General features: G+C 37.7%; 1 protein-coding gene across 2 annotated transcripts; it reads right to left on the bottom strand.

Annotated features, from left to right (window-relative positions):
* Positions 1 to 16: 16 nt before the first annotated feature.
* Positions 17 to 26,812, bottom strand: Spdya (speedy/RINGO cell cycle regulator family member A). 2 transcript variants are annotated; one of them, XM_051181830.1, is made up of 7 exons: positions 26,666 to 26,812; positions 23,284 to 23,533; positions 21,774 to 21,832; positions 19,080 to 19,165; positions 14,061 to 14,232; positions 7,701 to 7,998; positions 17 to 414 (listed from the first exon to the last, which is right to left on the bottom strand). In XM_051181830.1, the coding sequence occupies exons 2-7, from the start codon at positions 23,513 to 23,515 to the stop codon at positions 323 to 325; spliced, it is 939 nt and encodes a 312-aa protein (XP_051037787.1). In that variant the 5' UTR covers positions 23,516 to 23,533; positions 26,666 to 26,812; the 3' UTR covers positions 17 to 322. The 2 variants fall into 2 exon arrangements, with proteins under 2 accessions (XP_051037787.1, XP_051037788.1); XM_051181831.1 differs by lacking the exon at positions 26,666 to 26,812 and adding an exon at positions 26,499 to 26,545.
* Between the last annotated feature and the right edge of the window lie 389 nt (positions 26,813 to 27,201).

Raw genomic sequence — 27,201 nt, 5'->3', positions numbered from 1 at the left:
GTTATGACCTTAATCACTCTTTTAAACTAGCTTTTCTTGTTAGGTTGAGGAAGGTCAAACCACAGATGAACTGAGTACCTGAGATGACAGCAATCAATTTGAAGGCAGAGAAGTATCAAATTAGAACTTTATATTATCAATCACTGTCATAAATTGGTACTTTTAGTTAGTACTATGATTTGTATAACTTTTACATATGCTTGAAGAATAACAAAAGCTAAAGAACATTGTACAACTGGGTAACTGTCCCATTTTGACAGTGTCTTGCATTTAGTTTGACATTTTGTAGCCAATGATTCCAGGTTGCTTTAGTTGAGCCATGTCATTCTTCACTTCCTGTAAACCACTCCATAGCTTTGTCTTTCTTCATAAAATTAATTTTCTTTTCTTTGTTTGATCGATGGTCATTGGCTACTGAAATAAAATATGCATTTTAAGGTAAATTGTATGTATTTAAGACAAAATTTTATATATTTTAATACTTTTAGACTTTTTGAGACTCGATCTGGGAGTGGTATTATGCTACTAATGATTTGTGGAGAGGAGGCAGGAGGATCAAACTACAAGAAGCTGTATCTCAAAAGGGGGGTGTGATAGAACAACAACAAAAAGATTGAAATAGGATTTCATCATGTAACCTAGCCTAGCCTTGAACTTTTGATATTCCTGCCTCAGCCTCCTAAGTGCCTGAGTTAGCACATATTTTATTACTTTTACTTATTTACTTTTTTTCTAAGTTTTCAAGACACGTTTTCTCTGTGTAGCCTCCACTGTCCTGAACTCACTCTGTAGGCCAGTCTGGCCTGGAACTCAGAGATTGAACTGCCTTTGACTCCCAAGTACTGCGATTAAAGGCCCTAGTATATACTTTTATTGCTTGTATGGAACTTTAAAGTAAAATGAGCCAAGCAGTGGTGATACCCACTTTTAATCCCAGCACTTGGGAGGCAGGGGCAGGTGGATCTCTGTGAGTTTAAGGCCAACCTGATCTACAGAGTGAGTTTCAGGACAACTAGGGCTTGTTACACAGAGAAACCCTGTCAGGGGGAAAAAAAAAAAAAGAAAAAGGAAAAAAAAAAAAAACCTGGATGCAGGGGTGGACATCTGTAATCCCAACACTCCTGTAGCAATACGGGAGGTGTAGACAGCAGATTCACCTGTGAGCTTGAGGCTGGTCAGCTGGCCTGAAGTGCCTGGTACAGCAGCAAAAACAAATGAATGAGATTACCTCAATAAGTAGAAGGCAACCTCCAAAAGCCACACAGACATAAAAGGGAAGTAGGGCTGTAGGAAATAGTAGGGAAGAGCTGATGACAATGATATAACCTTTTTTTTCTTTTTGGTTTTTCAAGACAGGGTTTCTCTGTGGCTTTGGAGCCTGTCCTGGAACTCGCTCTGTAGACCAGGCTGGCCTCAAACTCACAGAGGTCCATCTGCCTCTGTCTCCCAAATGCTAAGATTAAAGGTGTGTACCACCACTGCCCCACAGAGAATGATATAATCTTAAACATTATAATAAAGGTGTAATGTTGCTTTTGGATCTTGGTATTGACACCAGGACCTTGATCCTGGCACATCTTTTCTTATTTTTTCCAGACAGGGTTTTCTGTATAGCTTTATAGACCAGGCTGGCTTCGAACTCACAGAGATCTGCTCTGCCTCCCAGTGCTGGGATTAAAGGCGTGAACCACCACCGGGCATCGCGTGCTGCTTTTTTAAATTACAACACTTAACCTATTTCATTTCAAACTAAGTGAACTTAGTTTCTGCTTAGCATATTGTGTCCAATGGATAATGAATTGAACATAATCTCTCATTATATATCCATTTTAATTTTGAATTGAATGATAAACAAATTAGCATTTGTTTTCAGATAGTTCATGAAGGCCCAGTTTAAGGCCTTTCTCCAACCTTTCTCTCTCATTATGTTTGCAATCTAGTTATGAGCCAGATGCCATCGCCGGCTCTGTGTCAGAATCTCACTCCCTATGTAGCTCAGACTAACCTTGAACTCATGATCTTCATGCCTCCAAGTACTAATGCCAACGACAAATGCTAAGGACAACTGCTAACTAATGTTAACTTTCTCCTTCTCTTTCATTTTTTGAGAAAGTGTCTTGTGTAGCTCAGGCTAGCCTCAAACTGACTATGTATCCAATGATGACCTTGAACTCCTAATCCTCTTCATAAATGCTGAGGTTTTTGGTGTGTGTCACCATGCCTAGCTATATGATAGTTTCTTTCTGTGTCTGATCCTTATGTATCATGCTCAAATCTTAAGCTATCTGGTTCAAAACTGTCTTCAGTTGCTTTCTTGAGGCCTTACTCTACCTTTCCTATGCAATAAATGGTGAGTAAGTTTGATGATATCTTTTAAGTGTACACTGGATCATGCATTGTTTCATCTATTGACTTAATTATAGTAATACATATGTGATTAAGAATTAAAGAAGACAGATATAAAAAAAAAAAACAGTGAGAAAAGAACCAGATTAGCTAGTGATTCCATATATGATAAACTGTATTTCCAAATTCCTGTCTGCTGTTCCTACTCTGTCCTTTATGTTTCCAGTTCCTGGGAAAACAGGACTCATTCAATGTCCTGTTCGTATGGTACTTGTTCTGAAAATCTTTTACCAACTTTCTCATTCTACAGAGATAAATCTGTAGTCTATTTATTATTTGTTCCTTGAAGATAGGATTCTTTGTAGCTTTGACTGGCTTAGAACCTACAGTGATTCTCCTTCAGCCTCAGAGTTTGGGTTTATAATTCTGTATATCTTATGCTCCTAAATGTTGGTCATATAGCATAGTCCTGATCACATTATTAATCCACGTGCTCTACCCTGTTTATTTTTTGGTGTTGGGCTTGAACCCAGTGTTCAGTGCCTGCCAAAATATACTTGTCCATTGAGCCTTTGTCATATATTTGTTAAGTGCAAAGATTTTAAACATAGATGTCCAGAACAGTGAATGACAATATAACAAAAAATGAAGTTCAAAAGTGGACTTCTTTTTAATAAAATTATTTGGTTATAGGTTATCTAACATAGAAAATAGTCTGTGCCGACTATAGCCAGGATTTCTGAATCTTCTTCGAATCCCCCATGACAGCGCCCCTTACCAGCAGGAAGTAGTTTGGAAAGAACGACGCCCAAATTCCCAAATATTGTGTATAAATGTTTGTTTTCATTTAATTGGACTTTGTTATAAAAAATTAAATAAAGTAAAATTAAAAAAAAGAAAAAAGAAAAAGAAACTAGTCTGTGCCTGTCCAAGCCAAAGAGAAGTCTTGGTGGATTTTTTTCCCCCTTTTGTCTTTATTTTAAAACCAGGTTTGCATATAATTCATGTCTACTTGGACTAGCCTAGATGCTTTGGGGCTTAAAGCAGCATAAAGGGTAACAGTGGTAGTTTGCTACAAAATATGGTGCACGGGGTTCGGACGTATAACTTAATGGAAGAATGTGAGTATAATATATATAATATATAAGGTCCTAGGTTCAAACACCAACACCTAAAACAAAACAAGCAAAAACAGGAAAGTGAGTCTATAGAGATGACTCAGTGGTTACAAACACTAGGCCACTCTTCTAGAGGATCTTGGTTCAATTCCTAGCACCTACATGGTTGCTTACAAACACGTTAACTCCAGTCCTAAGGGATCTTATGTCTTCTCCCAGCCTCCCTGGGCAATGTACTCATATGGTTAGGAAATATACATGCTCATATGGTTAGGAGATATACATGCAGGCAAAACACATGTACATATGATAAAATTTTTAAAATTGCATGTTTAGATAAAGCTGAATCCCATATTTCTGTTGCTGTTGCTTTAGTTGGTAATAGTGTGACTTAGATTCTGAGTTTGTTTTTTAGCAGTAAAATGAATATTAAAAAACCATTTCAAAAAAAAAGAAAACTATTTTGAAACTTCTTGAATTGGATTTTTAAATGTGATTAGTATAAAGGGTTAGTATAATATTGGTAGTAATAATAAGTCTGAATTTTTAAAGAATGCCTCACCTATCCCTTTGAAAGTGTTTTGACAGTGTTTCCCTCTACCTTGTCAAACTGACATTTTGTTTTTAAACGTCACAAGCATTTCTGTGTTAAAATTGCTTTTTGGTACATGTTACTTAAAAATCAAATAAACAACTTTAGCCATGGTATTGAACACCTTTAATCCCAGAGGCAGGTGGATCTCTGTGAGTTTGAGGCCAGTCTGATCTATGTAGTGAGTTTGGGCCACCCAGTGTTACACAATAAAACCATGTCTTAAAAAAGAAAAGGAAAAAGAGAGAGAGAGAGAGACAGGTTCACGTTCGGCACCATTTTGTTATGAGTAGTTTTCCTGCCAGCCTAGTCCCCCAGCCGTGGCAGCCCCAGTTAACACACAGAGAGACTATATTAGATATAATGCTGTTGGCCTGCTACTAGTGTTTCTCATTGGTTAGCTCTGTCTTAAATATTAACACATTTCTATTAATCTAAGTATTTCCACGTGGTCTCATCTTACCGGAGAGAGGGGCAGAGAGAGAAAAAAAGCAAGTTAGGAGGATGGAAGAAAGTTGCTTTGTTTGAAAGGTGCACTGATTACTATCTATAATAAATTGTAGCATAAAAACGTGGCACCAATATCAACTCCTTGTGTTTTTCTCGAAGAATTTTTTCGGTTTTCAAGACGGTTCCTATGTGTATTCTTAGCTGTCTTGGAACTCACTCTGTAGACCAGGTTGGCCTTGAACTCAAATCTACCTGGCTCTGCCTCTCAAGTGGTGGGATTAGAGGTGTGTGCCACCACTGTCTAGTCTGGAATGAGTTTTTCATGACTATAAACTATCAAGTGACTCTGAGCTTATGTATACTGTAGGGGGACTGACCCTACTGTAGGTAATGCTACGACTCCCTCTACATTGTATTGTTAACTTCATCCCTAATTAGTTCACTCTGTTAATCCCAGAAAATGAGTGCAGACTTCTTCAGTGTTCAAATGTATATGTGATCAATATTTCATAGCTATCCATCTGTCTGTCTAATAGCAGTCTTTGTTGTTGGTAGTGGTTTTTTATTGTTATTATTAAGTTTTATGTGTATAGGTGTTTTTGCCTTCTTGTATGTCTGTGTACCACATGTGTGTGTGGTGTCTTCCTACATGTATGTCTGTGTATCATAGGTGTGGTATCTGTAAAGGTCAGAAAAAAAGGGCATCAGGTGCCCTGGGATTGGTGTTACAGACAGTTGTGAGCCATCATGTGGGTATTGGATATCAAATGGGGTCCTTTTAACTACTAAGACATCTCACCAGTGCCCACACCCCTTTTTCTTATATTTTGAGACAGGGTTTCTCTGTATAACCCTAGCTGTCCTAGAACTTGCTCTGTAGACCAGGCTGGCCTCAAACTTACATAGTTCCCCTGCTTCTGCCTCCCAAGTGTAGATATTAAAGGCATGCAACACCACTGCCTGGCCACCTCCCCTTTTTAATGGGAAATCACTGTAGCCCAAAGTGGCTTCCAACTTTCAATCCTCCCCCCTCAATCTCCAGAAATATTTTTTCTTTATATCTCATGCCTCCTGACATTATTAAAGGCTTTTAGAGTTAACCTCAAAGTTAACCTTAAAATTCACAGCCTGATATTGGTTGGTAGTATACACTTTTTTTTTTCTTCCCTTGAGTCAGGGTTTCTCTGTATAGCTTTGTAGACCAGACTGGCCTTGAATTCAGAGATCCACTTACCTCTACCTCCCAAGTGCTGGGATTAAAGACGTACACCACACCATAGCTGCCCAGCTTGGTGGTGTACACTTTTAATCCCAGCATTCAGTTAGAGGCCAGCCTGGTCAACAGAAATAGTTCTAGGACAGACAGAGTTACACAGAGAAATTCTGTCTAGAAAACAAAATACAAAACAAAAGATCCTATATTGGTAATTTCATCAACAAACAAGTAAGCACAATTCCTTCTACCACTCCCTACCCTATTTTTGGCTATAATGTCTCAAAGACTTTAAATTTCTAAAAATTACATTTGTTCTCTCTCTCTTCCTTTCTCTGAGAACTGAACTCAGATAATCAGTTAGCAGGCTTTACCCACTGACACATCCCCTGCCCCGAGCCTTTTCAGTATAGTGACTGGCAAAGCGCCTTATTTCCTGCATGCATTCCAGTTTCCTATTAGGATGTTAAGACCTGGGGTATAGAGTATACTCCAGTGAGAGATACAGGGACTGGTCTAAAGAAAACATGGCAGTTTCTCTTCTGCTTTCTGTAGATATCTATTCACATTATTAGAATTTGCTTCCAACTCATTCCTCGAGCATTTCAGAAGGTTCTTGATATTTCCACCTCTGCTGTAGCAATCTTCTTAAATGCTTCTGCCACAGCTTATTTTCATTGCTGAAAGCGGGATTTCTTCAAAGGTCCATAGAGCATACTAAATAGGAATTCAGGTTCCATTCACAGACTGTGATTTTCAAATATTACTCTACCATCCTTGGGCAAATTACAGAAGCCTCAGTTTTTTATTTGTCAAGTGGAGATAACAATACTTAACCTTCAGTGGTATTGAAGGTTAAGTGCATTATGAATGTAAGGGGTTTTCTGTATTACCTGGGACATGTAAGTATGCAATAAGCCTTACCTATTCTAAGGATCCAAAAATGTAAAAATAAAAGAAGCATTGGAAATAGGAGAGGGATGATAAATGGTAATTCTTACTTCAGCCCACTTACTGTCAAATATGAATATGACAATAAAGAGTGTGCTTGGAGATGTTTAAGAGCAAGAAACTATACTGTCAGTAAAATTTGTTAATTAAACCCTGTGTCCAAAGAAAGGAACAGGAACTAAGGTTCAGTCTCTACTTTCAAAGGACTAGAGTTTAGTTTCCTCTTCAGTAAAGCTTCAGTAGTCATTGTCCTCATAAGAATATGGTAAAAATAAACCAGTAAAATTCTAAAATTGTGTGTGTCTGGCTTTGTTTTTTCATGATATTTAGAAGGGACTACTTTCAAAAGGAAATCTTTCAAATGAGAGAAATCTGTAAGAAGTAAACAGTATCCTATTATAGAGTATTATTCCAGTACTGTTTCAAATCTGGAAAAGAAATCTCAGGGAAATGCTATGTATAAACATAATTTGAAAGTTATGATATAGTTGTATTTCTGGTTAATACAATTATTTTCTAGTTAGTAATATTGTTCTAAGTAAACATTTAGATCTCAACAAAAATGAAATATGCAAATAAATTATATGACACATCACAATTAAGACTAAATAACATGGGAAAATTATTTATATTAATCAAATAAAAAGCTAGCCTGGCTAAAATATGGTCTAATTTTGTTAGAAATAGGAAAGTATATAGAAGAAACCAATAGTTGGATGGTGATTACAAGTAAATTTATTTTCTTCTTGAAATAATTTTTAAATAAAACATACATTTCATAGAAACCCTTCAAGCCCTAATACTTGGAGCTCACAGTGTACTGAGTTTCAGCTTAAGATATGTTAAAATACTTTTAGTGTTTATAGGGTACCACAAAACAGTTATAGACAGAAAATAAAAAGTGGTAACTCAAAGAGGGAAAACGTTAAATATTAATTTAACTCAGTTATGAAACGTATGCATCCCTGCCTAAAAGGTGTGAATGGATAAATATACAATAGTTTAATTCTACTTTACCATTAAATCATACCTTGTGAATAGCTATTAGCTTGAGAAGATTTACCTATCATGTCCATTGATAATGAATTGTGTAATTCCTGAGAATTTTTTTCCATTAGCTCTACTGTGTCACTGGATGACGATGACGATGAAGACAGTCCCAATCTCACATATCTTCCTTTTTTACCACACAGTAAACAATCTACTGGTGTGGCACTAGGACCCCGGGGCAGATGAACTTCATCTCTGTTGTAGTTCCTAACAGCTCCACTGTGATGCACAGAGCGCTCTCGTTGCCAGATGTAATGGGTTGGTGCAATGGCCATAACCTATAGTGAAATGGTTACTTTGTGAATTTAATAAAATTTTAAATTGAGTAAAGTATAGAAATTGTACTTCATGAGCAAGTTTTTCTAAAGCTGAGATTAAAAAAAAAAAAAAGAAAAGAAAGGGGAAAAAGACAGTTGTGGATCTGGACAGTGGTGGCACACACCTTTAATCCCAGCACTCAGGAGGCAGAGGCAGGCAGATCTCTGTGAGTTTAAGGCCAGCCTGGTCTACAGAGCAAGTTCCAGGACAGTCAAACTGTCTCAAAAAACAAACAATAAAAACACTCAAGTTACCAAGTTTAAAATATCTACAGTAGTATTTCTGTAGAGTGATTGCTTGGATCTTTAATATTATAATTAACAAAGTATCAAGAAGATAATAAAAATTAAGAAACTTTTAAAGTTGCTATTTATTTATTTAGTCAGTTTTTTTGAGGCAGGGTCTCTTTGTGTAGGGTCTTTCAAACTTAGAGATCTGCCAGTCTTTGCCTCCTGAGTACCAGGGAAAGGTATTTATTTTTAAAATTCTGAATATTTCTAAGTTTATAAAAGATAATATAACTCATCTAAAACATTACATAATTCTTAATTTTTGAGTGTTAGGTTAAAATATTAGGCTCCTACCTATGTTTGTTAACTAATTTTTAAATAATTGCAGTTATATCAAGGGATATGGTAAAAAACAAAACATGTAAGTTATCTGTTCCTTGATTTCCTTATTTGTTACACAGTGATAAGAGTATATTTTTAGAAGGTGGTGAGGAGAGGATGCATTTTATAAAACACTTAAGACCTCACTATCAGGTGTTGTCATAAGGTTTGTTAAATAAAGCATGGACTTTAGTTGTGGACTTTCCATCTTGTCCTGGCTCTACCACTTGCTGACTATATGCAAGTTACTTAACCTTTCTGAAATTCAGTTACTTCACTGATAAAATGGGAATGCTGACAACCCCAAAGATTGTCAGCATATTATTATGCTGACCTCATGAAATTCAAAACATCAATGAGTTTTAAGTCAACTTTTAACTTCAGTTATCAATGATCCACAATTAAGTGAGAATTACAATAATCCTAAAATGAGAGCCAGACAAAGCCATACTAGTTGCCTAAACTAGTGATTTTTCTAAATTCTCAAAGCTATATTGGGGTCCTAGGAAGGACAAGGAAAGGCAGTAGCAGAGAAGCTCAATGGTTTTTTGTTTGTTTGTTTGTTTGTTTGTTTGTTTTGTTTTTTGAGACAGGGTTTCTCTGTGTAGCTTTGAAGACTGTCCTGGAACTAGCTCTTGTAGACTAGGCTGGTCTCGAACTCACAGAGATCCACCTGCCTCTGCCTCCTGAGTGCTGGTATTAAAGGCATGCGCCACCAATGCCTGGCTAAGGAGCTCAGTGTTATGGGTGTATGTACAAGGTTTACAATTTTGTTTGATGAGAAAAGACTCTTGTTAGGAAAATAATATACTACTAGATTAGTCTGTTCAGCAAATGGTAGTGGTGTGACCTTACCAAGCAAGTGCTGTACCACAAATATCCATACAAGTTTCTTAAGTCTTATGTGTGTATTTATATACACATATATAGATGAGATATAATAAATCCATAAACTAATAAATATGCATACAAAGATATATACACATATATGTATGTACACATGAAGATGATGGAGAGAAGAGAGACTATGATTCATATAACTCAGGGTGACTTTGAACTCAGTATATGGCTAAGGATGACCTTATCCTTGAATTTCTGGTCTTCCTGTCCACCTCCTAAGTGCTGGCTTTACAGGTGTATACATTCATGCCTTACTTATGTGGTGCTAGAGATAAAACCCAGGGCACTGGGCATGCTAGATAGGCACTCTACCAATTGAGCTACACATTTCTACATTTTAAGTATACTTTAAGATTCAATTTGTTCTTCGTTCTTACTTCTTTAGAACCTTGAGCAAATTAGCTAACTTTCTAGGTTCTGGAGTATCTTTCATATGCAACTGTCAATGCTAAGTCAGATTCCATGAAAGAGAATTCTCTGAAACACTGGTAGCAGTTGACCTATTAAAACAATTTCCTCCTTTTAAAAAACTTTATCATTAGGGATATTTTGTTTGGGTGCCTTTGGTTAAAATGAAGATTGGGTGGTGTTTTGATCCCAAGAGGGGCTATCGGTAAGTGTGAAAAGCACTGGCCCTGCAGTTACATTGCCTGTGTTTCAGCACTGACACACTGCAGTACTAATTGTGTGTCCTTAGAGAAGTTACGTGCCCTCTCTGTGCTTTATCAGTCCCTTCACCTGGTATTACCTCCCTGAGAGGTAATTTGAGTGATTAGAGCCATGCCTGACAGGCTCTCAAAGACTTCAAGGGTTGTTTTCACCTTGAATCTTTATACTGAATGACAAGGCCATTTTCATGCAAGTATGTAATGTACTTTAAGCGTATTTCCCCATCACCCTACACCTTGCTACCCTCACTCTTTTTGTTCCTTGCCTTCCCTATTATTTCTCTTTATGCTTTTGTTGCTTTTACTTTCTTTGTAAATTTTATTTTATTTATTATTATTCTTATTTGAGACAGTATGGAGGCCAGGCTTGGCCTCAAAGTCACAGAGAGCCGCCTGCCTCTGCCTCCCAGGTGCTGGCATTAAAGTTGTGCATCGCTGTGCCCAGCCATACTTTCATGTCAGCTATACATACATGTTTTGGTGTATCTCTATAAAAGTCTAAGGTGCACAAAAGAGACAGAAATGTGGTATTTGTGTTTTTTGAGGTCTTCAGAGTTGTAAGACAAGAAAGGACAATAAAAAAGTTAGAAATGTGAAAAGAAGTCAAAGTATCCTTATTTTTGATGATGTGATTTCATCATAATGTCCACAATCCCAAGATTCCAATAGAAAACCCTTAGATCTGATAAACACTTTCATTAAAGTGGCAATATAAATAAAACAAGCATACAAAAATCATTAGTCTTCCTATATACCAATAACAGAATGTTGAGCAAAAAACCAGAAAGACAATCTTATTCACAACTTCCTCAAAAAAAGACAAACAAAAAACCAAACCTTGGAATAAAATAAACTTAACCAAGGAAATAAAAGACCTCTACAATGAAAATGTATTACTAAGCTTTAAGCATCATTTATATGTGCTCCATAGCTATTACCCAGTTATCACCCTAAATTCCTATGTTTAAATGCCAAATTCATTTAGCTTTCCAATAAACCAGTTTGATTCTCTTTCCTTTTTTTTTCTACATTATAGAACCCCACATTCTTCCATATAGATCTGAAACCCAAAACTTCCTTTCCTACATATGCTATATAGCCAACTTATTACTAAGTCATGAAAATTGTAATTTTGTAACATTTCTAACACTGGCTTCACTTCCAGAGCACTGCTAACTAGTTCCTAACTATAACAAGTTTAGCTCTTCCCAGCACATTCGAATAGAGGGTCTTTTGCATACCATCATTGGTTTATTCTGCCCAATACTATTGCTCCCTAAATTACTAATCTGAAATCAAGTAGTAGCTAACAGAAGTTAGCTGTGATACTGTAGCAACTACACCAGAGTACATAAAGCAGCATAAACAAAAGCTTCCCCTCCAATCAACTGCCACCCTCTGATACATGAAAGGCACTAGGATGGAATCTCTCTCAGTGGATAGGCACCCTCTCTAATCTGTGAACCAGTCTAGAAATTAAGCCATCTTCAATGTAAATTAATTTTACTTCAAAGGAACTACGTCTAAAAAGAAGCCAAGATCAAAATTGGTAGGGAGCTAGTCTTCATTCTTTCTGGAAAAGCCATTTATTTATACACACATGTGTATTTGTATGTATATGTACATATAGATTGTATTTTTATTTGCATATAATTATAGTTCACTTCAAGTATGTAAGAGAGATGAACACAAAATTGGGGGGAGGGGTGCTGGAGAGATGGCTCAGCTGTTAAGAGCACTTGTTGCTCCTGCAGAGGACCTGGGTTGGGTTCCTAGCATACACATGGTGGCTCACAACTATCTGTATCTCAGTTCCAGAGGCTCTAATGTTCTCTTCTGATATGGGCACCAGGCACACACATGCAAATAAAACACCCATATGCATAAAATAAATCTAAAAAAATTAAACAAACAAAAAGAATTCACTAAATTGGATGCAAATGCAAAATTGAACTGAAGTGAGAAAAAGCACACAAGAGTAACAAAATGCAATGCAGTTAATACAGTTATAGATAATAGCTTTGCAAATGTGGCTTTAAAAAGAAAAAGGGGCTGGGTATGGTGGTACACACCTTTAATCCCAGCAGTCAGGAGGCAAAGACAGGCAGATCTCTGTGAGGTCAGAGACATTTACATAGTAAATTCCCGAACAACCACAACCAGGGCTATGTAGAGAGAACCTACCTCAAAAAAAAAAAAAAAAAAAAAAAAAAAAAGAAGAAGAAAGGAAAACAAATCATAATTTAACTACACCTTTTCATCTGAGAAATGGGAAAATAGGAAGGGCAGTTATGCTTCTTAGTTCTGGGTACAGATGAATTTACCACTGAGAAGTTTTTATGGCAACTATATGCCATAGAGAAAACAGAACAATGGAAAGTCATTACATACACCCTCTAGATCCTTATGTTAAAGTCTTTTAGGAAATATTTTAATTTTTATGTGTATCTGCACATGCTCATGCCTGCAGGCACCAGAAGAGTGTGTCAGATCCCTAGGAGTTAAGAGTTGCAGGTGGCTGTGAGCTTCCAGATATGGGTGCCAGGAACTGAACTCTGGTCCTCTGGATGACTACAATTGTTCTAACTGCTTAGCTATCTCTCCAGTCCCTCTAAGACAACATCTTACGAATGAACAAGATCACTTTCTAATAGTTCAAAAGACTGAGCTCTTCGGCATCTTAATAAACCCATGAGGTGAAAGGGAACTGACAAAATCAGTGGAAAAGCCTTCAACCTCAATATTCAGAAACCACAGGGAGATAGTGTATCAGAGAAACAAGTGTGTCAAATACTGCCGCTAAACTGAGGGCTAAAACTGACCTATGCTTTGGCAGCATAAAGCTATCATAAGGTTTGACAAAGTTCTGCTGAACTAAAGAGGAAAAGCTTTATATAATAGTTTCAAAGAGAATGGAAGATAACAGAATAGAAGCAGAGTAGTATATACTTGGAAAAAATTACAATGAATTTTTCTCTGTATAACTTTGGAGCCTGTCCTGCAACTTACTCTGTAGACTAGGCTGGCCTCTACTTGCAGAGATCTGCCAGCCTCTGCCTCCAGAATGCTGGGATTAAAGGCATGCATCACCAACACCTGGCCTTCCTCTGTTATTTCTAAATCCTTGCATGTGTACTAGGACTGGGCAGTGGTGGTGTATGCCTTTACTCTCAGCCTGGTCTACAAATCGAGTTCCAGGACAGTCAGGACTGTTACACAAAGAAACCCTGTCTCCACAAAACTAAAATCAAACTAACGACAACAAAAAAAACCTTATTTGTAAATAGAACAATTTATCTTAATAAAATATAACAGTAAGAAAACAATGTGCTGAGCATGGTGATGTATACCTTTAGTCCCATCTCCTAGGAGACAAAGGCAGAGTGATCTCTGTGAACTAGCTTAGTCTACATAGAGAGTTCCAGGATAATTAGGGATATATATATATATATATATATATATATATATATATATATATATACATACACAGAGAGAGAGAGAGAGAGAGAACTTGTCTCAAATGAAATTTAAGAAAAAAATTTAAATAAAAAATGTTTTCTTTGTGAAAAAAGGTATGGGTTTTAAATGTATTTAAATTTACTTAAATTATATACCATGCTGTTGGTCTCAATGTTAGAAACTTGAAAATCCATATACTTTAGTGGAAATTATTATTCAACTCTAGTTTCTTAATTTTATAATAGTATTAAATAAGATGCTTTAATATGTCCGCAAACCCTATGCTAGCATACTGGTGATCTTTCAGACAGGAGGAAGACACTGTAATAAGAATAGTACAGAAGTAGTCTGCTCTGAAAGTAAAAAGTATTTTTAAATCCTTACCTCTTCACAGCACCGCCTGCTCACAATAGCCCTATAGTCAATTCTGTCCCAGAGTTGGTCCCTTAACTTTAAGAAATTAGGAAACAATTTTCTCCAGTTTTTCCCTAAAGCCCATGGAAAAATTTCATACTTGGCTTCTTCTTCATCTTCTTCAACTGTATTAGCCAGGTACCTAACAAAGAGGATCAACAACCCAAGAAAGAAATGAGTAAGGACAAGAACAACAGATTTTTAAAAAAGATACACAAATGGCTTCACACATAACAGATGTTAATATCTAAAATACATAATAAAATGGTTGCACTGTGAGCCACTCTTTCTGTCTTTCTTTGGGCTATCTTCAGATAGCTCCTTGCCAAATACTTGAGGAGAACCAGGCATACAACAAAGCAGAAAAACAAAAACCATGATAAAGAGCATAACTAATCAATCAAAACCAACCTGAAACTGATTTATGAGCCAGGTGGTAGTGGTACATGCCTTTAATGCCAGTAATCAGGAGGCAGAGGCAGGCAGATCTTTGAGTTCAAGGCCAGCCTGGTCTACAGAGTGAGTTTCAGGACAGGCTCCAAAGCTACACAGAGAAACCCAGTCTCGAAAAACAAAACAAAAACTTCCCAAAACAAACATAAAAACATCTACAACTATTCTATATGCTCAAAAAGGAGATATGTCAAAACTGTGCTTCTGGAGATGGAAACAACAATGTGTAGGATGAAAAATACTGAACTAGATTAATGGAAGATTGAGTACTGAAGAAGAGATTTGTCAATTGAAAGTACAGTAATAGAATCTACCCAAACTGGAACATAAAGACAAAAATTAAAAATCAGAAACAGAATATTAAATGTGTGAAAACTTCAGGAAGTGAATTCAAAGTGAACTTGGAATCTGAAAAGTAGCAGGTAATAAAAAAATATTGATGAAGTAGATTAATTTTTTCAGAGTTTGAAGAAAATGGGACAAGGGTTATAATATAGCTCTTACCATGTTCACACAGCATGCAGGAGGCCCTGGACTTGGTCCCAGTACTGCATAAATAAGTATGTGGCATACACCTATAACAACCCTTGGGAGGTAGAGGTAAAGAGATCAGGAGTTCAAGGACATCCTTAGCTATATAGAAAGCTTTGGTCCAACCTGGACTACAGGAGGCCCTTTATAAAAATTTGACAAAAACTATAAATCTACAGCCAATTGATGATGGCATGCCTTTAATCCCAGCACTTGGAAGGCAGAGGCAGGCAGAGGTCTCGAAGTCCAAGGCCAGCCTAGTCTACAAAACAAATTCCAGGATGCCAGGGCTACATACACAAAAATGCTGTCTTGAAAAAGCAAAAAGAAAACAACAACCACCCCACAAACCACCAACAATAACAAAATCCCCAAATCAAACCTAAACAAACAAACAAACAAAAAAAAAAAAACCCTACAAATCTACAAAAAAAGTTCAGTGAATAAGAAGCAAGAATTCACAAGGAAATTATACCCTGGTACATCCTAGCTAAATTGTTCAAAGGCAATGATAAAAATCTTAAAAAGCAATCAGACCAAAAAAAAAAAAAAAAAAAAAAAGACACATTAAGCTAGTGTGTTGGTACATACATGCAATCCTAATACTTGAAAGATTGAGGCAGAATAATCAGGAATTCAAAGCTACATAGTAACTCTGAGTCTAGCCTGGGCTACAATGAGACCCTGTTCCAAAAAAAGAGAGTGAGAAAGAAAGAAAGAAAGAAAGAAAGAAAGGAAGGAAGGAAGGAAGGAAGGAAGGAAAGAAGGAGGAAGATAGAGGAAGAAAGAAAGAAAGAAAAATAGAAAGAAAAAAAGGAAGGAAGGAAGGAAGGAAAAGAAGAAAAGAAAGGCAAGAAATGAATACAGGAATAAAGTTAAGGATGGGCCACATTTCCAGTCAGAAGCAATGCAGGCTCCATAGGTTACTTTAATAACAAAACACACAAGGAAGCAAAACACCATGAGCAGAAGCAAATCCCAAATCAAGACAGATAATAAAACAACTGTTTAGGAGCTGGAGAGGCTCTTACAAAGGACCCGGCTTCAGTTCCCAGCATCTGTAATCTCAGCATTTAAAAGGCAAAGGCAGGGAGGAGGATCAGTACAGATCACATAGGGAATTTGGAGCCAGCCTAGATGACAAATACCTTGTCTCAGGAGATTTTAAAAAAAAATAAGAAAAGAAGCTGGGCGGTGGTGGCTCACGCCTTCAATCCCAGCACTTGGGAGGCAGAGGCAGACAGATCTCTGTGAGTTCAAGACCATAGCTAGTTCCAGGACAGCCTGAAATTCAGGGTGTTACAAGAATATTGTAAGGAAACATTACATGACTACATAGAAAAATATGAGCTTTAGAACAGTGGCTAACAAAAAATGCTTAATGAAAAGAAATACCAAGTTATCCCATAGAAAACATATGATCAGACACAGGATGGAAATTATAATTCACACTGTTTAAAATATAATATAATCTGGAGTGAAATCTTAAAGATTACCTCCCAGTAGAAGTTAAATAGCACTTTAATGGCTATAGCCACAAAACAAGTGAAACAAATTCAATTTCAGGTTTCTACCTGGATTGGCACTAAAGCCATTTTTGGTTTAATTGTCAGGTGAAGAAAACTACAGCATGTATGTAATATTGAGTAAAAATATAATACTGAAACATGTAAATGGCAACTTAGTATTGTGAAAGCTGAATCTGCTCTTGGAAATGTCATACATGAATTTGCACCTCAGCAACTCTGTTCTTTTTATTTTTTCTGTTTTATCCCCGGCTGCCCTGAAACTCACGATCCTGCTGCTTTAGCTTCCTAAATGTTGGGAGTATATACAACACTGACCTCCTAACTACTGTGATCTTGCAAAGTGCTTTAATTTCTAAATTCTGTTTCCATGTCTGTAAATCAGGAATAAGAAATGCATTTCATTTAACCCCAGCAGAGGCAGGTGGATCTCTGTGAGTTCGAGGCTGGCCTGATTTACAAAGTGAGCCCTAGGACAGCCAGGGAAATCTTGTCTGGAAAAACAAAAACAAACAACAACAAAAGAAACACATTTCATAAGAAAACTAGAGGTATAAATGTATAAGATGTGGCGACTGACACATAATACACAGTATTAGCTGTTACCATTAAATTCTTCCAGTTTAACAATCATCACCAAATGTTAAATTCAGCTTTTTTCCTATGCTCTGGACAAATGTCCCTCTAAAGCATGGTAAGGCTCCTCTGGTCTGATTTCTTTAAAAACCCTGATTCTAAGTTGACTTTGAGTAAAAACTTATTCCTCAGTGCTGACTGCTATACTTCAATTTCTTCTTTTTTAAATGTGTTTGAGTGTTTTGTTGCCTGAGAGCCATGAGTGTGCCTACAGCCGAGATGCCAAAAGAGGGCATCAGATTCCCTGGAACTGGAGTTATAGGTGGTTGTTCTGGGAAGTAGAACCTGGTCCTCTAGAAGAGCAGTTATCTTAAACCACTGAACCAATCCCACCAGCCCCCAATACTGCCATGTTTTTGTATACAGTTCCTAGTTTAACAATTGAAATAATGAGCATACATTCTAGCTGCATGGTTGTATCCACATATAGGGTAGAAAAAAAATATCATTTGTCTTTCTTTAGAGTGGGGGAAGGGTTGCTAATAATTGAAGCCAAGGCTTCATGCAAACTAGGGAAACTCCACTTCCTCCAACACAACTTCCAAAATGTATTCTCCTTTTTTATCTGTTTGTTTTGAGACAGGTTTCTCTGTGTAACAGCCCCGGATGTCCTGGAACCAAAGTGTATTCTTAAATTTAACCTTTCCCCTTTATTCTAAAACAGTGCTGAGGACTGATGCCAGGGTTTGTGCATGCCAGGCAAGTAGTCAACCACTAAATTCTACCCAAACTAAATTATGACCTATAAATTGGAAGATCACGTCATTAAAATAACAGATAACAAAGCTATCATTAATCAATGTGACATCGACAGAAAATCTGGAGAATAAACAATATCCAGTGTTTGATAATACCATCAGTGAAAACAAAAGTATTAAATATGAATAATTCTACCTTTTAGATACAGATCTACAAATAACATATCCAAACCTGGCAGTGGTGGTGCATGCCTTTACCAGCACTTGGAAGGCAGAGGCAGGTGGATCCCTGTGAATTTACCTGGTCTACAGAGTGAGTTCCAGTACAGCAAGAGCTCAAAAAGTCAAAACAAACAGGAGAAGGAGGAAGAGGAGAAGGAAAAAGAGAAGGAGAAGGAGGAGAAGATACCCAAAACATTTTTCACATAACATATTAACTGGCATTATCTTCTTTTTAAAAAATATAAATAGCTGAGTGTGGTGGCACACATCTTTAATCTCAGCACTCAGGGGGCAGAGGCAGGTAGATCTCAGTGATTTCAAAGTCAGCCTGGACTACACATAGTGAGTTCCAGGATAGCCAGGGCCACATAAAGAGACCCTGTCTCAAAAAAACAAACAAACAAACAAACAAACAAACCAAACAAACAAACAAAAAAACCAGTGTTTAAGCTGGGCAGTAGTAATGAAACCCTTTAATACCAGCATTTGGGAGATAGGGGCTGGTGGATCTCTGTGAGTTTAAGGCCAGCCTGGTCTACAAAGCTAGTCCCAGGCTGTTACACAAAGAAACCCTATTTCTAATAAATAAAAAATAAACAAACCAAAACCCCAAAAACAACAGTAACCGCAACAAACCAGTAAGGAAGGAAGAGAAGGAGAATTGGGGAAATATATATGAGAGCAATGTGAAAAATGTAAAAGATAATAATACAACCTGAAGTGGGATACTAACAGTACATCTCTGGCATGTAATGTAAGACCAGGGCAAAGAACATAAAACTATCCTAATAAAATATATGTAATTTTCATACACAAGAAGGCTTATTAACAATATCCATAAAATGTAATGTTTCTGCTTTAAATTACAAATCACATATATTGTAAATAACGAATAAAATTCATTTAATAGAAAGCATACTTACAGAGCAATAAAGAAATTTATCCTGGTATGCTCATTTATAGTAAATTTAGCTCTCTTGAAATAAACAAAGGTCATAGCCAAAAGATACTATAAAGAAAAGTTAGAAATTAATATTAATGGTTTGTTTTCAGTAATACAACTGCTATAAAAATAGTTGACTTTAAACCTTAAAAACATTATTAATCTTGATATAATCACCAGAGCACTTATTTTTTCTCTCCTGTAATTAATTCACTTGAAAAACGTAGAGTTGCTGATAATTTATTATATTTAGTTAGGTGGATTTCTAAGTTTTATTATAGCTGATGCATTCTAATATTAAAACTATTTTTTCAATTTAAATTTCAAACTTATAGAAATTGAAATATTTCAACGAGTAACCAAATATCTTTTACTTAGATTCACCAATAGTTATTTTTAAAAATAATGTTTAAGAATGGCTTCTAAATAACTTCAGAAATTGGGATAGCAAAGCTTAGTTTTCATTGAGAAAATTAAATGTGTTATTACAAAGATAAACAATTATCCTATTAGAATGTATGCCAAGATCTAATGGTTCAAATTTGAAACAAGTTAAAATATGAATATTTTCTCTCTCATACTTATTGAGCACTGTACAAGAAGACGATTCTAAGTGTTCCTTTCCTTTCCAAGTAAAGGATTCTGGAAATAATGTCAAGTATTCTGGGTTAGTTACTTTTCAAACACTGCCCCCTGCTGTTCATCAGCATTAGAGCATTTAAACGGTACTGTTCACCACAACTCTAAAAGAAACAGCATTTGGGCATATCATTACTGTTTTCTTGAAAACTGACACTGTGATTGTTTTAAAGATTTCATTTTTTAGAGACACATTCTATTTTTATACTTATTTTTATATATTTATGTATGTGTGTCATGTGTTGGGCCACCACCCAGGTGTGGAGATCATAGAAGAACAAATTATGGAAGTCCATTCCATTCTCTCTTCTACCATGTGACTCTGGGAATCAACACAGTCACCAGGCTAGCATCAGGCACCTTTAGCAGCTGATGTAGTATGTATGTATCCTGCCAGCCTCATATTATCAAATGTTTATGATAAAATGTTAGCATGCCTCAGATTTACCTCAAAATAATTTACATTCCTGGAAAGAAGGGTTAGAAGGAATAAGAGTGGCCATGTTAATGATGACTGTACTTTTAAGAGCCACATGGAAGGTCTTTGTCTTTAAGTTGTGTGTGCTTTAGTTTTTCTAAATCAGTCTCCAAAGACTGCAAAGATGCTCCAGCCATTAATTAACAATGCTGTCTATTTTTCCAGAGGACCCAGAGTTTGATTCCTAGCACCCACGTGGAGGCTCACAACTGTGTGTAACTCCAGGTCTTGGGGATCTGACATCCTTTTCTGATCTTCAAAGATACCAGGCATACAAGTGATGCACAGACATTCATAAAAGCCAAACACCCAAAATACATAGAATTGAAGTTTAAAAAACTTTTCCAAATTTTTTATTTTAAAAAATATTTTAGTTTTTAATGTGTGTGTGTGTGTGTGTGTGTGTGTGTGTGTGTGTGTGTGTGCGCACACTCACGCACCCTCCAGGAGATGGAGTTACAGGTAGGTGTAAGCAGCCAGATGTGGATCCTCTGGAAAAGTAACTGCTAAGCCATTTTTCCAGGCCCACAAGTCATTTGTTCTATAGAATAATCTTCAATTTTCATTTGTCTAATGTTTCTCAAAGTATGTGAAAGGTGCCGATCTATGGTTGTTATCCATCCGTGAGGAAGCCAACATGGAGTAAGAGGTTATATATGCTATTAGAAATTACATTATTAAAAAAAAAGCTGGTGGGTGGTGGTGGCACACGCCTTTAATCCCAGCACTCAGGGGACAGAGGTGGATCTTTGTGAGTTAGAGACCAGCCTGGTCTACAAGAGCCAGTTCCAGGACAGCCTCCAAAGCTACAGGGAAACCCTGTCTTGAAAAAACCACACACACACACACACACACACACACACACTTATATATAATAATTTAATGCCTGTTGAATTATAGTAATAAAATTGATTAGAATTATAATTGGAATTTTTGGTGTGAATTACTTATAAAACATTCAAACTTAGAGAAGATTGCCTTAATGGAGTGAGTCTCAAGATCTTTTTCTCCATACCAACTAAGGGTAATAATTCTACCCAAAATGTATTGAACCCTAGTGATATATGTCTATACTCCTAGCTCTTAGGAAGCTGAGGTAAGGGGATTGTTTATTTATGAGTTTGAAGTCAGGCTGAGCCACCCCCCACCTCCTACCCCTGCCACCAAAGTATTGAGCCTATATTCTTGATCCTAAATAGATTTGGTAAGAATTCTGCTTTGGGAGCCAGTGAGATGGTTCAATGGGTAAAGGCTGTCATAGTGGAAGAGAGAAACAACTCTGTAAATTGCCTTCTGACCTCCACATATTGGCTATGACATACATGTTGTAATACACACACACACACACACACACACACACACACACAGAGACACACAGAGAGAGAGAGACACACACACAAGATAAATATAACAAAAGAATTCTTCTCTGAAGGAAAAATGTAGGCTAGCTGTTTTTCTAATCTAATGAAGGACAAAATTCTTATTGGGTATCATAAAAATTTTAATGCTCTAGTAACAGAACAATGACGGTTAATGATTATTCTGTTTCTAGTTTACCTTGTCTGCAATTTTACAGCAGCAGTCCATCCACAAGAAATCTTGAATTAAGTCATCATCTACAAGAAAAGATAACTATGACTCATCTTTTTTAAAATGTTTCTTTCTGGAAAATAATTTCTATATTGCGACATTTTAAAGTGGTATTGAGAAATTTAAAAAAATAGTTGCTAAGGTTTAGTTGTCAGTTTTTTAGTATATTTGTTATTGCAAGAGCTATCCATTTCCAATCTGATTTCCTTTATTATGTATATATTCAACTTTAAAGATGAATAATATACTTGATTTTCTGAGTATCCAACAGCATGTTGGGTAACTCCAGCTCTTCCTTCTTTTGCTGAGTCATTGATTGATTGATTGATTGATTGAGACAGGGTTTCTCTGTAGCTTTGGAGTCTGTCCTGGAACTTGCTCTCTGTAGACCAGGCTGGCCTCTAAGTCACAGAGATCTGCCTGCCTCTGCCTCCCGAGTACTGGAATTAAAGGCATGTGCCACCACCACCCAGCTTGCTGAGTCAATTTTAAGAGGCAGAAATGGAATCTGTTGCACAGTCATTCATTTTCTAAGAAATAGTACCTTAATACTGTTCTAAATGTATTATTTTTTCTATTACTTTCTCCTTTTTACATTTTGGATATTATTCAATTGGGTATTTTTCATTCTGGATCCTTTCTCCTACTTCCTCTCTATTCTACTTTTTCAAATAAAACATAAATATGTCTATATAAATAACTTCAAGTTTTACTTGGGTTTATAAGTAACATTTAATTGTGAGAAAACTGATTATTAAGATAAAAAGATCAACAAAATCTTGAAGAATAATATCTATCCCAGTGATGATACAAGCCCTGCACTTGGGAAGGAGAGGCAGGCAGATCTCTTTGAGTTCAAGACTGGTCTGTTCTATTCCACAGCAGCCAGGGTTACACAGTAACACCCATTCTCAAAACAAAACACAACATTCAAAAAGTAAATGAAAAAACTTGTTTTGATTTGAAAGCATTAAAATGGATAATCTCAAAATGTGTTGAAAACTATGACCTAGGAAAACCCTCTTGATTTTAGTAACAAACAAAAAGTTCTTTTTATTCATTTTTCATGTTATGAATTTCATGAATGGAATTAATATTTGGAAAAGTCTAAGAATAACTTGGTTTTCTGAGCATTAATTTGTTAATTCTGTTTCTATTTCATAAGCTACCTAAAATTGTAGAATCAGGTATTTTCTCATGACCAGTGAAGAATATAATCTTTTAGTTTGATGATCTTATCATGTTTTCTTGCATACATATAGCCTTCCTCTATAAACAAGGAAGTCTATTACCCACAACTATTAGACTGTGGTATCAGGAAACATACACACTATCCCTTAGTCTAATGTCTACCTTAGACTATGACTGCAAAAGCATGCTCCTTTTCTTGGCTACATTGTTTTAAAAAAAAAAACTGACAAGAGATTTACATTCTGATTCTTAAATACTTTACACTATTAAAATGTCTTACACCTACCAAATAATTTAAAGAAAGCAGTCATTTCCTGACGCTGTATAATTAGACAAGGTCCTTTGGGCCTCTTAGATTTGTTATTATGTGCATTTTTTTCAGATGCTTGCCAACTATCTTTAAGAATAGGACGCTTCAGATTAATAGGTTTTCTAGTTTGATGTGATCTATTTGAACCTGATTTTACATGAACAGTGACAGTAGGTGGTGTCTCACAACACATCTGATTATGCCGCATTTTGTCTTCCCAAGATTCCTATAAAAATAAAAATACAAAATTATTGATCACATTCATTCATTTCTATATAAAAACTACCTGGATACTACCATATGCAGTCATATTAAAGATTGACTTTTGCTATTAAAATGTTATTTGTAACACTGAGTCATATTACAAATTGTTCTTGTTCTTATAGTGCTCAGAAATGCTATGCCTCCTCTGGGTAATAGTATATACTCCCTCTTGTTCCATTTTGCCTTGGTTATTCTGGGACTCAAAATCAAATCTGAAACTTGTTTACTCTCTTTTTTGTGGTGTTCCTTTTTTCTAGTAAGTTTTCCTTGTTCACAAAGTTTCCATAGTCAATAAGCAATTAGTGCTTTGTAGGATTTTCACATATATTTATTTATATGTAAAAATATCTACCCAATATTTCACACAAATAAATGACACATGTGCTTTGTAGGATCTCACTTTGTTGAGACAGGGGTCTCACTATGTAGTTCTTGGGGGGGCCTGGAAATCGCCAGGTAGACCAGGCTAGAACAACTCCATGATCCTAATGAGAACTTCTGAATCCATGACTCATAGTGACCCAAGCAGTCACACTCCCCTTGGCATTCAATGAGTCATGTACAGATTTTCCTTCCTCCTCTCAGAAACTTCCCTGCTGAAGGCAAGGCTACACTCAGACTAGCTGGATACTACCAATACTGTCCAATCTGGGAGTCACATACATAGTTTTCTACTGTTAAGTCATATTTAAGAATAAAACATGAGGGCTGGGCTATAGCTCAGTGGGGGTGGGGTGGGGAGGGGAACTACTTGCCTAGCATACACAAGAGCAGGGCTTGATCCTCAGTGCTGAAAACAAAGTTAATTTTAATAAATCCAATGCAAAAGATCAAACATGTTATTATTTTAACATCTAACCAATATAAAATTAATAAAATATTTTACATCCTAAATTTTTTAAGTCTGGTACATTTTTGATACTTTATACATATCTCAATTTTATGCTAGTTACTAAATAGTTAATTCAAGGTGTAGTTCTATAAAAATGAAGTAGTGTATGAGAGAATATTTTACACTCCTTCCATTTTATATTTAAGTAAAAAATAAAGTTTTCTGTTGCACCCAGCCAAATTCAAGTGTTTATGGTCACATGTGGCTAGTGACTGACTACAGTATTGACCAGTGTAGGTTTAGATTATAAAGAACTAGGCAGAGAGGGCTGGAGAGATGACTCAACAGTTAAGAGCTAACAAGAACTGTTCCTGAGAGAACCCAGGTTCTCAGCACTCGCAGTGGCTCACAAGCATCTAATTCCAGTTCCAGGGAATTTGGTGCCTTCCTAGGGCCCTTGAGGGTGCCAGGAATGCATGTGGTGTACAGACACACATGCAGGCAAAATTGTGTGTGTGTGTGTGTGTGTGTGTGTGTGTGTGTGTGTAGAGAGAGAGAGAGATAGAGAGAGAGGGGGAGAGAGAGAGAGACTCTAAGCAGAGGATAGTTAGGAATAGAGATAAGTATTTGTAACCACAGCTATGTCTTTAATCTGAGACAAGCCTGGACAATATATAGAGACTCTCAAAAGAAACTAACAGACCCGTCCAGTCAACAACAAAAATTAGACAGAAGAAATTATAATTAGTTCTACAATTATTACTTGTTTTTTGTTTGCTTCCTCTATCTGTTTTTTTTGGGAAAACAAACAAACAAACAAACAAGCAAAACTAAGTAGCCATGAAGCTTCTCAAATGGAGTGGGGCAGGTCTAGGTTCAGTGGTAGAACATACCAGAATACAGAATATTGTGGAACATTTTCCACAAACTAAGTTTGACTCAATAGTGACTTTCAAATAATGTTTTATATTGAAGCCATGGGTAAATAAGAAAATGCAAACTTTGAGTATTAAACTATTTCATCTAAGACTTGAGAACACAGGAAAAGGGAACGTCTGAACTTCCCAAACAGAGATTCACTGAAATGAATAGACTTTAGGAAAGCTGTGGAGTAAGAACTTAAGGACAGAAGCTGCCTATGTCAAATTCCACTTTGCAGGATCTCTTGGATTTAGCTCTTTGTTTAGAGGGAAAAAATAAAAGGCAAATTAAAATATGCGACCTTTCTCAAGAGAAAGAGCAGAAGGGGGATTAAGAGCAACTGTGTCCATGACTATTGTGCAGTCATTTTCTCCAAACAGATACATCCCATCCTAGAGGGAAGCTGCTTAAGACTCGAAATTCACGATCCCGCAGGGAGAGGAAGTAGATTGCCTGTGCAGCTTTCCCAGCCATCATGCAAGGTGGGTGGGCTCTTCAGTGATGCAGCCTGTAAGCATCCATGCTTCTTTAAGTAACCCCAATGAGCACTCACCGGTTCACCAAACTGGACTTGGGTGGGACACCTACGTTTGTGCCATTGATTTCCCATCTGGGGTAAGTGGATACTGGTTTGCACCACTCAAGGGGAAGTCCTGCAATTCACCTGCATGCATTCAACCCAACATTTGAAATATTTTAGCAAAATTCATAAAGACGATGTCTAGGTTTGTGAGGTTTGGGGATTTGTCTGTTTTTGAAACTACATCTGAATTTTGCAAGCATCTGAAGAAAATTCTCTCTGGATGTAGTATAAAGGGCATCTGGCGATAGAATCATAAAACAGAAATAGTGTTTCTGTATGAAAACCGAACAGCCTGGTGACTAGGGGCAGGTAGGCGGGAGAACTTTTCGTACATTTGGAGAAACCAGCTAAGGGTGTCGCGATGAGACACGCCGCTCAGAATTTAATACTCCGGTGTGGCTCGGGGTTAGGGCGTGGGACCCGGAACAAAGCGGCCGGACTCGCATCCCCTTCAGCTCGCCCCGTGCAGCCCGCGCCACCTGCCGGGCGGCCGGGTCGCTCCAGCGGCTCCCTACCCTCAGCCCGCCGGGATTCCCTCCTCTCGCCCGCCCCGCGCCGCCAGTCCCGTCCCTCCTCCGCGATGCCACCCACCCGCGTCCTGGCCCTTGGAGCTGGCGGGGCGCTCGAGGCCGCGAGACCGCGGGGCTGCGGCACCCTCGCCTCCTCACGCAGGACTGCGGGAGCGTGCGGAGGGCACAGACGCGGCCGACACTCGGGTCTCGTCACCACGCCCGCCGGCCCCGTGAGGGCGAAGGTACCTGCGCAGCCCGGCGACGGGCGAGCGGCCCGCAGCCTCCGCTTCAGCCAGCTGCCTCAGGCGGTTGCGCGCCGGTCGCTCGCAGGCAGCAACACCCGCTTTTCAGCCGCCAGCTGCCAGCCCGGAGCGCGCGGTCGCCGGAGCCAATCAGAGCTCGGGAACGGCGGGGGGCGTGGCTGGCGCTGTAGCCCCGCCCCGCGCGGACTCTTGGTCTTCTGCCGTTATTCGGCTCCAGCTCTATGGACCTCCCCGGTGGGGTCGCGCTTTCCCGCGAACGTGTCTGTGTGGAACCGTTGGGGTGCCCCGGGCGGGACGAGGACACAGTGCTGCCCTGCAGGCCCGGGGCTGCCCGCCGTCCCCCCATCTCCCTACCTCTCTGTACGCGCCTCGCACGCACCTGGGTGCTTCTGAGAACGCTGCCGTCCAGAACCGCGTGTGCAAAAGAGCCCGCCTAAGCTGGCTCAAAGGGTGTGAAAAACGTGACTTTTAGTGAGGAGAGGGTAATGTTACCCTGTTCGCAGCTAAATCCTCTTGTTT

The sequence above is a fragment of the Phodopus roborovskii genome, unplaced genomic scaffold (genome assembly GCF_943737965.1).
Source record: "Phodopus roborovskii unplaced genomic scaffold, PHOROB, whole genome shotgun sequence".
In the NCBI taxonomy this organism is placed as follows: Eukaryota; Metazoa; Chordata; class Mammalia; order Rodentia; family Cricetidae; genus Phodopus; species Phodopus roborovskii.
Note: the sequence above shows the minus strand (reverse complement) of the source record. Positions and strands in the feature narration are given on the sequence as shown.

What these genes read in the sequence shown, in the direction of transcription:
- Spdya (XM_051181830.1), bottom strand. Translation starts at nt 23,515, where the DNA reads ATGCGGCATAATCAGATGTGTTGTGAGACACCACCTACTGTCACTGTT. An exon ending in GCAGGCGGTGCTGTGAAGAG is followed by an intron (nt 7,999 to 14,060) that starts GTAAGGATTTAA and finishes ATTTCACTATAG; the next exon opens with GTTATGGCCATTGCACCAAC. An exon ending in AGCTAATAGCTATTCACAAG is followed by an intron (nt 415 to 7,700) that starts GTATGATTTAAT and finishes ATTTTATTTCAG; the next exon opens with TAGCCAATGACCATCGATCA.